The following is a 13,267-nucleotide window of genomic DNA, read 5'->3' on the forward strand; positions in this document are numbered from 1 at the left end:
GCCTCACCTGAATTTTCCACAGCTTTGAAGTCCAGTGGCACATTGGCAACAATGTGATCTGGAAGATCAAAAAGCAGGAAAGGGGGAGATGAAAAGGGTGGATGACAACTGAGTTTCCATAATCACTTGTTTCCTGCTTACCTCCAAAACTGGGGTGCAGAAAAAAAGCCTGCTGGGTAGAAAGGAAGGGAGAGAGGCAAAACCAGGGAGTCATGCCTGAGAGGGAACCTGGAAGCAGAAGTTCTGTATTTGTCACCAACATGGGAAAGGCTGCAGTGTCATAAAGAGTTTTATTGATGGAAAGCATCACGGTTACACAATGAGACTGCAGACCCCTCCACGGGACACTCTGGGGGAGAAAAACCTTGAGTCCTGTGTCCCCTTCCTCCACGAAGAAGATGAGAGTGTGCTGTGCACTTCCCTATGCCAGGCTTTGCCATCAGGAACAGTTCAGGACCTGGGAAGAGAGCAGGCAACATCAGCAATGTTACTGCAGAGCAGAGGGGACAAAGTCCCCCCAAGCCCCAGTGATCCTGTGGCCCCTTGCAACAGCAACAACAGAGCATGTCCCCACTCCCCAACAACCAACTGATCCTGTCCCAGCTGACTCATCTGCAAAGGAACCCCAGACTTGAACCCCAGCCATACCTCAGCCTCACAGAGCCCAGTTCCCAAAGCTTCTCCTGCAAAAAAGAACGGGGAATTTCTCTCATAAGAGAGGAATGTGGGTAGGCTTCTCTAGCAGTCCTAGTTAAACCCTTTAATTATAAAAGCTAAAAAATATATGCTTGAAACCAGAAAACCAAAAATCCTCACTCTGTGCCAACCCAGAGGACAACAGCTCAGCTATACTTGGCCTGGAGGAAGCTGGGAGCTCAGGGCATTCCTGGATCCCCTCTTGTTCTAGTTCTCCCCAAAAGCACTGCAGCCCTTTACACCCCAAAAGTGGTTGCCCCCTTTGTAACCCCACCTGGCAGCCTCTCCCAGAGCTCAGCCAACAAAATTGATGACGACGAGATGGAGAATGGTGTTGGCAAAGAGGAAATCAGCAAACGCCCGCTCAGGAGAAATGCCCTGGAATTCACCCTTGTTCTGGGGGTTGATCTGGATCCGGAGGCAAACTGCACAGCAGAGAAAGAATGAGCCATCAGTGAGCACAGGAGGAAGCCATGGTGGGAAGCACAGGTTTCCTGGGGCAGCCCAACACAGGATGGGTCACTGCTCCACCAGGGAGAAATTACTCATTGTTACCACAGAGGAGCAGGACACTGTCAGGGAATTTGGATGGGGCTGTCATGGAGTTAGGGCTCCCACAGCACCACACACACCAACACACCACAGAGTGCCCAGTCCTGAGGGGAAGAGGCTCAGAGCAGGACTAAGTAACACTGAAGTGTGGATATTCCCGTGTCCTCTGTTGGGTGTGTTAGAAACACAGAACGATTTGGGCTGGAAGGGCCCTTAGAGATCATCTCATCCCAATCCCAGGGACATCTTCCACTATTCCAGGCTGCTCCAAGCCTCATCCAACCTGGCCTTGGACATTTTCAGGAACTGGGGCAGCCACAGCTGCTCTGGGCAACCTGGGCCAGGGCCTCCCCACCCTCACAAAGAGGAATTCCTTCCCCCCATCCCATCTATCCCTGCCCTCTGACAGTGGGAATCCATTCCCTTTGTCCTGTCACTCCAGGCCCGTGTCCAAAGTCCCTCTCCAGCTCTCTTGGTGCCCCGTTAGGCCCTGGAAGGGGCTTTCAGGTCTCATTTAAATCTTATCCTCTCCTGAACACTCCAGCTCTCCCAGCCTGTCACCCCTGTGCCGGGGAGGGCTGCAGAGAAACAGGGCGGGTTTGGGGTATTCTGGGGAGCAGCCCCGTGCATGTGCCACTGCTGGGGGGACAAGAATCCAAAGCTCCAGAGCTGCCGAGGAGCTCCTGCCCCGCCGGGAGCAGGCCGGGGAGCTCGGAATGGTCGAGGGGTGCTGAGCAGCCCGGGGCTCCCCGGCTGTGGGGGCAGCTCTGAGCGCTGATTGCTAAGGATCCCCGCCCCGCCCGCGGCCTCCTGGGGAGGTTCAGGGTTAACCCCGAGGCTGTGAGGGGGATGGCGGGGCCGGCACTGACCGCCCAGGATGAAGCTGCCGACGGCGGAGATGAAGCCGCTGAGGAAGGAGTTGAAGGGGAAGGTGCCGACGCCGAGGCAGTAGCCGAACTGCAGGGCGCCGGTGAGCAGCACGTAGAGCAGGAAGGCGTCCAGCGCCTTGAGGCGGCCGGCGGTGCCGCCGCCGTACTCGGACAGGAAGCGCCGCGCCACGGCCCGCACCGAACCCGCCATGGCCGCTCCGGCACTGCGCATGCGCTGCACCGCCCTCCCGCACTGCGCGTGCGCGCGTCGACGTAGCGGCAAGCCATAGGGGAACCCGTGGTGTCGGACTACGCGTGCGCCGTGTGCAAGGCGGCGTCCACGCCCCTGGTGGATCCCAAGAGCCAATAAGAGCGCAGAGCCGGCTGTTGCCGGGTGGATTAGAGAGCCGTTCATTCTCAGGGCCAATCAGCCCCCAGCACCGCCGCTGGGGGCGGGGCCCTGGCTGAGGCTGGGTGGGCTGAGGGAGCGTCCGGGATGTACCGCGAGGGTGGTGGGGGAGGAATCTACAAACCTGTCTTCCCTGAGGGGGCTGGGGAAAGAGAAACAAATGCTTACTCCTTCCCCCCCCCCCCGCCCCAGAAACTCTCACGGTACTGAACGTGAATTGAGCAAAACAACTGAGACCAAAACAAGTCTGCTGCTGCTTTTCGCTTTCTGAAGGTGGGAAGAACTTTTCAATAAACCAAAGCAGAACTTTTCTCTCTACGTTCATTGTGTTTAAATCATTCCAGCCTTCCCATCTCTCACGGTGGGCAGTGATGCTCCCGTACAGGCTCTGCAAGAAAGGAAATTTTTCTATCGTAGAATCACAGGCTGGTTTGGCTTGGCAGGGATGTTGCCCTCCCCTTCTACAGCACGCTTGTGGTGGTTTGTAAAGGTTTTGTGAAATTTTTACGTGACGTTTTTACACCTGGGCTGTGACTCAGGTGCTTGCAAGTAGAGCCTTTGGGGTGGGTAAGAGTGAGATGAGTCAGTGATGGGTGTTTGTAAATATACACACGGAGAGTTTATTGTAGAACAGTGTGTATAAAAACAGGTATGTAGCCATTTTGGTTGTCATTTATAGTAATATGTGTAACACCATAAAGATACAGCTTAAGAAAATGTATAAGAAAGGAAAGGATAAAAGAAGAAAGATCTCAACACCTGCAAAACATGAGGCAAATAATCAGAGGCTGTGATTAGATTAGGTTGTAAATGCAGGTGGGATATAACAGGACAAATGTAAACAATCAATGCGGCAAAGAACTCTCCCGTCCTGCTACTACTTCATTGTCACATGGCCACGTCATCTTTTTATGAAATACCCGTATGAAAACTAGGTCCTACTTAAAGCTGTTTTAAAAAGAAGGAACTCTCCATTTATCCTAATCCTTCTCTTGTCTGGCATGCTGCCACTAGAGCAGCAATAATGGAGACATCTGAAATATGTTTTCTGTAAAAAAAAAAACAAGCCTAAAGCATGCTGGAGCTCCTTTATACTTCCCAGTATCTTTACTTGCTCTAGGCTGGTCAAGGTTTCAGAGGGAGCACACAGTGATCCTCCTTCCCACCCTATCCCCCGGAATTTAATCTCTGAGGAAGGAAGTTGTACTGATGCCTTGAAGTGGCTGCTTAGAACAGAGGCTAGACAAGGTTAAGAGAGCAACCTGGGAATTTATTAAAGGCCTTCAATAGATACCCCTTGGGCAGTCAAAAGCCTCAGAGAAAAGCTACACCCAAGATGGACAATGGCCACGAGTTTTTCAGACAGATACAAGGTTGGTCTATTTACATATCAGAGGTGAATCCTTCCATTACAGCTCCAGGTGATGAAGTCACATTCCCCCAGTTTGCTCCCCCAACTCATTTTTGTTTATAGTTTTTGGGGCCTGAGGCAGTAGTGTCCTTGAATTCAGGGCTAGAGGGATTGCTTAGTCTGACCAAAATGTGATGACAATAACTCACACTCTATATGGAGTTTAGAGTCATGCAGTAATGCAGTACAGGATTTGAAAAAATATAAAAGCTAAAATCCTAAGGCATCAGCACCTTCTCTGTGGGAAATGGAAGTCCCAGACTCTCCAAGGGAGTGACAATGTTTGTCTGAGTGATGCCACCACCGTGATGACATCAGAGCTGAAGATTGATATATGGATGTTCCTCAGTCCCCTCTCCAGGGATCTGTGACAGCTCCTGTGCAGTATGCCAGGCTCACCAGTAAAGGGACACCGAGTCCCCTCCCGGGTAAAAACAAAACTATCCCAGTCGGCCTCCTGCTGGTGGGAAATTGTACAATTTTTTTTTTTCTAATTTAAGTCAGTCTTGTTAGCCTTTGCCTCTGTGAAAAGGAGCTGAAGTTTCCTTTCAAACGTCTGTTTCATCACTCAAGGTGTGATGAGCTTAACATGTCAGCAGGCTGGCAGCAGCACAGAACATACACAAAAGATAACAACCATTAATGAACATCAACTCCAAACATCACCCCTGGCATGGTCAGAGACACCGGGTCTGGGAAAAGAGAGATGAGAGAACCAAAATGAGGACTTAATTAACATCAGAGGCCAAAAGATCCATAGCCAATAGGAAACCAAATACCAAGAACTGTGTTAAACCAATGAACACTGAAACAAGGAATTTCCATGGGTTTTGACTGTCCAAGTATCTGAAAATTCTAGTAAAGACTGAGGTGTGATGGAAGGATTTTCTCTGTACACCTGGGCAACGTGTGGATGAAATTATTTCTGTTACACATCCTGGCCAGAACAATATCCTGGCCAGAATAAAGTAATGCCTTAATTCCTGTTATAAGTACATATTATATTATTGGCTTTTCACAAATATTAAAATGAATGCTATGTGTATAATGTTGGAAAACTTTGCTGTATGAATATAGTTTCTTTTAGTTCTGCTATTAACAACATTTAGAAATAATAGTGCAATAAATATATATTCTTCTTTATATGGTGATATAAAAAGCTTTTGTTCATTTAATTAACTCAGAATGGTAAAAGATAATCTGGAAATTCTTTGCATTCTTGGATTATCCTATCTGGATGAAGATGGTGGTGACAGACACCAGAACCCCAGGGAAAGGATTTCTTGATGGTCCGTTATCAGGGAGTGTGCCAACAGGAAGGAGCCACAAGGAAAGAAAGAAAGAAAGAAAGAAAAAAATGTTGATTTACAGGTTGGGGGGGGGAATGATTTTGAATAATGCATGAAAGTCTATGAATGTGCAACAGAGTGATGCATTTAAAGAAGTGTTTTCTGAATTAAGGAGTGCTCTTGGCTGAATGCCAAGCATCAGCTGCATAGTATTGGCTTTATTGTTTGTCTCTTATTGTTTATTATTAAACCCTTTAAAATCTGCCAGGAAAGTGAACCTTGTTTTTCACATTCCCTAACGCTAGACACACTGTTGGAGCAATTGTGCTTTTCCCACAATTTCAGTGACACCGAAAGGGAACCATAAAAACCATGTCTGTGATACCAACAGCCACGTGGATCCGATGTGTGGGAATCAGTTTGGCTGTGTGAGGTACAGCAGCTGTCCAGGGCAGTGTCAGCTCTGGGGCACTGGCACTGCACTGTCAGCCACTGCTCCCTGGGGGGATTACAGGAGAGAATTGTGCACCTGCCCCTTTTCCTGAAATCCTGCAGCCACTGCAGCAATTCCTTCACACATTCCCAAGGGCTGTGGGTTGGGTTTCCCATTTGTTGTTTTGAAAGGAGGCAGTCTTGGAGCAGAGGGAGGGAGAAGAGAGACCAAACACCCATCCCCTGCCTCTGGCATCTGTGCAGACATGTCATTTGAACAGATCCAGCCCCAAGGTTTGCTGGTAGTGGCCTCACAATTGTGACAATTTCTGTGGCAGTCTCATCCCCTGGTAACCAGGATTTAGCCAGGTTGAGCACTGGGGTTGAGATTTACCAAAAGCAGGTTTTCTGTATCTTTTCCTTGTCTGGCCTAATGCTACAATGAGTGGCAACTTCAGCTTGAAGTGCTGACATTTGTACTCCGGTACTGACCACAAAAGTAGCCAAGGACTGAAAGGGGCCTGTGGGAAATGAATGGGATTATGACATGTCTCTGGCTTTTTCTGTGAGCCTTCACACCTGCCACTCCTCAGCTCACTTGCTGAGAGCAGTAGAGTCCGATTTCCCAGCTCAGAACTGGTTCAACTGGTTAGTTGAATTTCTAGAGAGGCTGGGGCGAGGACAGTGTTGGACTCCTGAGGGGGCTGCCCTCAAAGGTCCTTTGATGTTATCCCTTATGGAGCCTTCCAGATTAGTGGTGGATAATTTGTCCATTGCTTCTCCATGTAACACCCTTCACCCACACACTGTTCCTCGTTCTCCCACAAGGTGACACGTTTTGTCAGTGATTCCCTGGTGAGGGAGGTTTTAGGACCAGTCCTACCCTCCTGATGTCTGGTTTTGGTTTAGGACCACCTGTATCAGAGATCCCCAATTGCTGACCAGTAGTTACTAGTTCTTGAGCTACCTCCAACCAGGTTATTCCTGGAGGTGGACCCCTTCTTCAGGCCTAGGGATTGTCATAATGAGCTTTTCTAATTGTTGAACATGCACCCGTAGTACATCAGGCAGGCCTTGGGACAGAGAGAGGAATTCTCAGTGGATTCACCTCAATTTCCATATGGGAATGTCATTATGGGTCTGTTATAAGTAAATATTATCACTGGCTTTTCACAAATATTAAAATTAATGCTATATGTATAATGTTGGAAAACTTTGCTGTATGAATATAGTTTATTTTAGTTCTGCTATTAATGAAACTTATAAATAGTAGTGAGATAAATATATTTTTCTTGGACTATAATATGGTGATGTAAAAAGCTTTTGTTCACGTAACTAACGCAGAGAATGGTAAAAAAAAAATCAGAAAATTCTTTACATTCTTGGATTATGGTGATGGACACCAGAACCTCAGGGAAGGAATTTATTGATCTTTCATTATTGGGGAGTGTGTGACAAGGTGGAGCCACAAGGAGAAATAAAAAATGTTGGTTTACAGGTTGGGGGTGGGGGGTGGGGGTGATGATTTTGAATAATGCATGAAGAACTATGACTATGCAACATATTGATGAATTTAACAAAATGTTTTCTGAGCTAGGTTGTGCTCTTGGCTGAAGGCCAAGCACCCATATAACCTCTTGCTTTATTGTTTGTCTCTTATTGTCTTTTATTAAACCTTTTAAATTTACCTGGAAAGTGAACCTCGTTTTTACACCAGTAAGAGATATGGGGGGAACACTGGATCCTACGGGCACAAAGGACGTGAGCTGGGAAGTTTTGTATTGGTGCCAGCCCCTCCAAAACATGAGGTAAGAGCAGTGGTCCCAAGAGCACAGCCCTTCCAAAATTCTTGGTGCCAGTATTCCTTCCCCTGGTGGCTGCTGGAGATCTGTGATGTGACATCTCCCTCTCAGTGAGTCACCACACCAGCAGGAGATGTAACTGCGAGAAGTGACAAATTCCTATGAAATTGAGTTGAATATTGAAACTCCTCAGCTCTTATCTCCATGGAAGGTTTTACAGTGTATGAGTAAAGAGTTACTATTTCTAGGATCTGATCACCCCTGATTAGCTTGCACCATTCTCATTTTTTCCCAATTTTTGTGCATTGAGTATTGTGGTTTCGACTGGCTAAATGCCAGGCACCTACAGAAAAACACTCGTTTTCTTTTGCTATATTTGAGCAGTGGAGGGAGAAAGAACAACTAAAGGGTCTCATGAATTGAGGTAAGGATCAGGAAGAAACACTTTAAGGGCAAAACAGGCTCAGAACTTGAAAAGTATTAAGAAAATAATTATTAATATAATTAAAAGTGGATAATGAGAACTGAAATAAACCTTTAGAACACCTCCCCCCCTCCCCCCAGCCCTTCTTTCCTTTCCACCAACAGCGCAGGAGACAAAACATGGGGGTTTTGTCAGTTGTCATTTCTAAAAATCATTTTTTCAGTTCACTTAGGGAGAGGAGTCTCTTTGGTTGTGTCGTGGGGTTGTTCCCGTGGGAGACACTTCTCTGTGAACTCCACCACGGTTCTACCTTTCACAAGAGCACTCCTGCCTGACCTGCTGTAGCGTGAGTGCATGCACCTGTGAAAGATTAAGCCCAGTAATGCAATATGAAGCAAGTCAAAATACAATTGCATCTATATATTGCACGTGTTTGCTAGATGATGGTAAGGCAGAGGGGTAGAATTGAGTGAGAGTAACACACTCCAATGAAACATGGCAGACAGGATGGTGAATAAGCTGGGTGAGATGAGCTCTGGTACAGACCATGGATTAACAACTGGCAGAATGACACCTGAACCTGCTGGGAACACATATCAGACATCCTCATGGACTTCCCACTCCTACATCAGAACTTCCTCATTACCAAACATCATCTGCTACTGGTTTAGTACTAGCTCTGGAAACATCAGGAAGCTAGAGGAAAACATGTTACAGATGAAGAGATGGGCTGTAGCTTGGATTCAGTCCCTGTCTTTCCTCCTATTCTAAATGGTTACTGGTGGTTTTGTTTATTTGTTCTTGGTGTGCGGTGAAGGAATCAAACCCAACCTCTGAATCACTTCCCTCAGGAAGAGGGGAAGTATTAAGTGCCAAATGTGGAGTTTTGATTCTGCAGAACTGTGATTTTCAGTAATGACTGTCCTTTCCTCCTCTCCACAACTACACATGAGCTGATTGAGACAAGTGAGTCCCAGTTTAAGTAAGGATCCCAATTTAAGTAAGGATCCCAGTTTAAGTAAGGATCCCAATTTAGGTAAGGATCTGGGGTACTCCTTCTCACTGACTTAGAGATGAAACTGGCTTACACGTTCTTACAAGGGTGTGTTTCCTCCTCACTTTAGGTCTCTGCTTCAGGAATTCACATTGGTCACTTCATTTCTAATAGTGAAGAGAGAATAGTACCAGAGGGTGATTTAATACTCTAGCCACCATCCCTGGAATGTTCAAAAACTGGGTGTATGTGGCACTTTGTAATACGCTTTAGAGTGCACGGTGGTGTTTGGTTGAAGGTTGGACTTGATTTTGGGAGTGTTTTCCAACCTTACTGATGGTGTGGTTCCTGTCTGACATAAGTGCTTTGAGCTCAGCCTCCGGCAGTACCCTCAGCAGCTGTGCCACGAGCACTGGGCTGTGCTCCCTCCCTTGCCCTACCCATGGCATTGATAACCCCAGCTGCAGGCTGTGGAGCAGCTCTGGCTCCCCGTGGCTCCTGGGGAGGATGCGCTGAGCACTTTTGTAGAATTGTGTGAGTCCTGTGGAGGACAAGTGAGTTTATCAGAGAACTGGGGCACATCACACCTGAGGAGAAGCAGAGAGAAGATGAAGTCAAGAGGAGGGATCTGCCTGAACTGTCCACTGAGGGGGAGTCAGAGACAAGTTAGACCCAGAGCTCTCAGAACAAGAGGTGTAGGTCATGGCTTAAAGTAAATCATTTCTGCACAAATGGAAATAAATATTCACAATTAAAACACAAGGGAAGTTGTGGCACCACAGGGAAGTTGATACATCCCCATGTTTGGAGATGTCCACACTTACTGGGAGAAGGTCGTGAGCAACCTTGTCCAGCTTTGCTTTTAGCAAGGATTGCACCTCCAGAGGTCCTTCCCAATCTCATTTTCTCTGTGGCTGATTATACTCTTGCTGTTCTTCCACAAGTGTTTTCCCACAAGGTGTTTTTTCAGATTTTGATACCTAATTGGTCCCTGAGGTTTGACCAAGTGAGGAAACACAAGACTGTAATTCACTGCCACTATTATATAAAGGAGCTGAAGAGAGAGGAAATTTTACTGACAAAAATCAGTTGTCAAACTAAGTTAAGGAAAAACAGAATCAGACTCAGAATACTTTTTGTAGCATCCTGGATTGTTGTGGATATACTGGTAACTACCTGGAGCATTTCTTAGATTTTGGGTGTAGTTTTCTGAAGAACAGGGAAAGTTAAAAGGGGCATTGACTTGGAAAACTGAACTTTTAGTCTTTATACTAAAGTAAAAGCCTTTAGCTGTAACCAGGGGAGTTTCTTGGTCTAGAGGACCACTCTCAACTTCCAGATAATATCTGTCCATCTGTGGTATTGAAAAATATATCCTGTATTTTGTATGGTTTGTGAGAGGGAAGTTGTTTTGTATTGGTGATTTCTGAGAAATAACCATAAGATGATGCCAATAAACCCCTGTGTTTTGCTGGGAAAAGGACACTAAGGGGAAAGATTTGATGGGAATAGTGCATTAAGAAGGGCTCTAGCATCCCAGCTTATAGTTATCTTTTTGTTGAGCATTTGAAGAGGGAAATTCGAGTGTCTTATTTGATATGGGTTATCAGCTAAATAAGATGGGCTTGCTTTTCCTGAAATTTATTGTGTTGGTGTTTACTTCAGTCATTCAGAAATACCTGAAATGAGTCTGAAATTAATCTAAAACCAGATTAGAATATCCAGATAACATAGACAAAACTGGGGAACATGAGTGCAAAACAAGACAGGTCTCTTTTTAGGGCTGGTGTCTGGGAGGAAGAGGAGGGAGGATGCAGTAGAAAAACCACAGATGGGACCTGGCAAACCTGCAAGAAAAGACTTGTGATTGAAGGGCATCAGACAGAGTTTTCAGGTTTCACTTCACGAGATAATGGCTTGGTGGTGGAGTGCAGCAGTGCTACAGACAGGACAGAGCACAGTCTGAGCTTGGGGTGGGTGCTGTAAGAAGGAGGGGTGCTTGGACACAGGGGCTCTGAAGAATAAAGAGTGTCCATCAACATCAGAGTTGATCCACTGGAGCTGTAGAGCTGGGGGTAAACAATTTTCCCACAGTTTTTCCCATTCCCTCTCTCACCCTGGTGCTTGCTGTAGCATCCAACCACTGCTCTGTGCATTTTGCCTTCTCTGAGTGTCTCTCAGCCAGCCTTCACTTCGCAGCATTGCTTCTTTCTGTCTGGCCCCTTCTCTGAAGAGTCTCTACCTCTCTCTCTTGCCCTGTCTCTTCCTCTCTTCTCCTTTTAACTGCAGTAACTTTTTCTTTTGCAATATTAATGTGTCCTTGAACCAATCTACCCTGCTTCAGAGTCAGTCTGTAGTGTGATTGCATTCCTCTGTGATAAGTCTCTGGACACAGGCAAAGTTCTCACTCTGGGGATTTGGCTTTTTTTTTGATTTGTGGGAGGGTGGATGTTGTCAGATCATTCAGAGGAACCCAGGGTCTACAACAGCTTCTGCACCTCTCTCAAGTGTGCTGTGAGGGAACTGTAGGAATTGTTTTGACTGGAGTGAGGACTCAGACTTACAAATGGAGCTTGGGACTCCTTTTACATGACCAGCATTTTTAATATGTGGTTACTGTGGCTGCTGCAGTCTTTTACAAGAGCTTTGTTGCTAGTACTGCCCTGTAATGTTAGTAAAGCCAAACTGGCACATTCTCAGTTGTTTCCCAGCAGTTCCCAAAACAAGTCTTTTCTTTTCCTGCCAGCAATGATGTCTCAATGAACCACACAATTGTAGTGGAATTTGTCCTCTTGGGACTGGCTAACAGCCGCCACCTGGAGATCATCCTCTTTCTGTTTCTTGTCATTGCCTATGTCTTGATCCTTCTTGGAAACATTTCTGTCATCAGCATCACTCTTACAAATAACTTCCTTCAGACCCCGATGTACTACTTCCTCAGGAATTTTGCCCTTTTGGAAATTATCTTCACCTCCACATTCCTTCCCAGCACCCTGTACAGCCTGCTGACAGAGAGGAAGACAATTTCCTTGCCTGGTTGTTTCCTTCAGATGCTTTTTTTCTACTGCTTGGGGACCTGCACGCTTTTCCACATGGCAGTGATGTCCCTGGACCGCTATGTTGCCATTTGCCACCCTCTGCATTACACAGCCATCATGAACAGCAGATTCTGCCTGCAGCTGACCCTCAGCTGCTGGGCAGTGAGTTTTTTCCTGATGTTTCCTCCCACCATGATGACCGTGCAGTTGCCATTCTGTGGTCCCAATGTCATGAACCACTTTTACTGTGATGCCTCCCTCTTGTTGCAGCTGTCCTGCACAGACACAGGCTTCATCGAAGAGCTGATGTTCATCATCCTCATCATCATCCTCCCTGGTACCCTGACAGTAACTGCTGTTTCTTATGGCTGCATTATTGTCACTCTTTTGCATATACCATCATCTGCAGGTAGGAGGAAGGCATTTTCCACCTGCTCAGCTCACTTGATGGTGGTGACAATGTTTTACAGCACGTGCATTTACAGGTACATCCGCCCAGCACAGCGGGGTGGGCAGGATTCTGACAAAGTTCTTTCCTTATTCTTCTCTGTGCTGACTCAGACACTTAACCCGTACATCTACTCACTCAGGAACAGGCAAGTCAAGCAAGCTTTAAAGGAGAGAATTCTGAAGATTTCTGGCTCCCTGAGGCAGATGTGAATGGTGGAGTAGCCCAAGTATCTGAATTGTTTCCCAGGTACAACATCTGTATTATGAAATAAAGATGCTGTTTTCAAATGGTTTATGCTTTCTACATGTTATATAACTTCTGTTGGCAACAAAAATATGCCAGCACAGAAAAGATTTTCTAGTCTTCTGTTACCTAGCATCAGCTTTGCCTCCTTTGCTGGGATGGGTTATCCTTAGTGAATAATTCCCACTCCTGCCTTCCATCCCACAGTGGGACAGAGCAGAGGCAGAAAAGAAGAAAAATGGAAACAAAACCTCTCATAGACTGAGATAAAGACAGAGAGATGGTTTTCCAATTTCCATCAGGAGTGAAACATAGTGGATTTGGGGAAAACCAATGTAATTTATTGGCAATTAAAATAGTTTAGATTGTGAGAAACAAAATTAAACACCTGTGCTTTCCCCTTTTCTGTGCTCAAGTTTATTCATTCATTGCAGACTACTTTCCTCTCTCTACTCTGGAGAGTGTGGGCTCTCCACAGGAGAACACATTAAGCTACCATGCTACAGAGCAAGTACAGAAATACCATTGTTATTAATAGTCTCATTTTTAGAACTTCAGCTTCCACAAAGCTGTGTTTACAATCACTGCTGATGCCTGAGAGAGGCTCCCTGGAAGATGCTGGACAGAGTTAAAGGAATAATGTGGGGATTTATTAAA

General features: G+C 46.2%; 2 protein-coding genes across 2 annotated transcripts; one reads left to right on the forward strand and one right to left on the reverse strand.

The window, feature by feature from the left end:
• Positions 1-271: 271 nt before the first annotated feature.
• On the reverse strand, positions 272-2,331 carry DAD1 (defender against cell death 1). Its single transcript, XM_062507971.1, has 3 exons — positions 2,118-2,331; positions 971-1,121; positions 272-457 (listed from the first exon to the last, which is right to left on the reverse strand). The coding sequence occupies exons 1-2, from the start codon at positions 2,326-2,328 to the stop codon at positions 991-993; spliced, it is 342 nt and encodes a 113-aa protein (XP_062363955.1). The 5' UTR covers positions 2,329-2,331; the 3' UTR covers positions 272-457; positions 971-990.
• Positions 2,332-11,485: 9,154 nt separating this feature from the next.
• LOC134053303 (olfactory receptor 6E1-like) lies at positions 11,486-12,576 on the forward strand. Its single transcript, XM_062508250.1, is given in 2 exon segments — positions 11,486-11,621; positions 11,624-12,576. Coding segments are annotated over 2 exon segments (1,089 nt in total).
• Positions 12,577-13,267: the final 691 nt, after the last annotated feature.

Source organism: Cinclus cinclus, chromosome 24 (genome assembly GCF_963662255.1).
Source record: "Cinclus cinclus chromosome 24, bCinCin1.1, whole genome shotgun sequence".
Taxonomy (NCBI): Eukaryota; Metazoa; Chordata; class Aves; order Passeriformes; family Cinclidae; genus Cinclus; species Cinclus cinclus.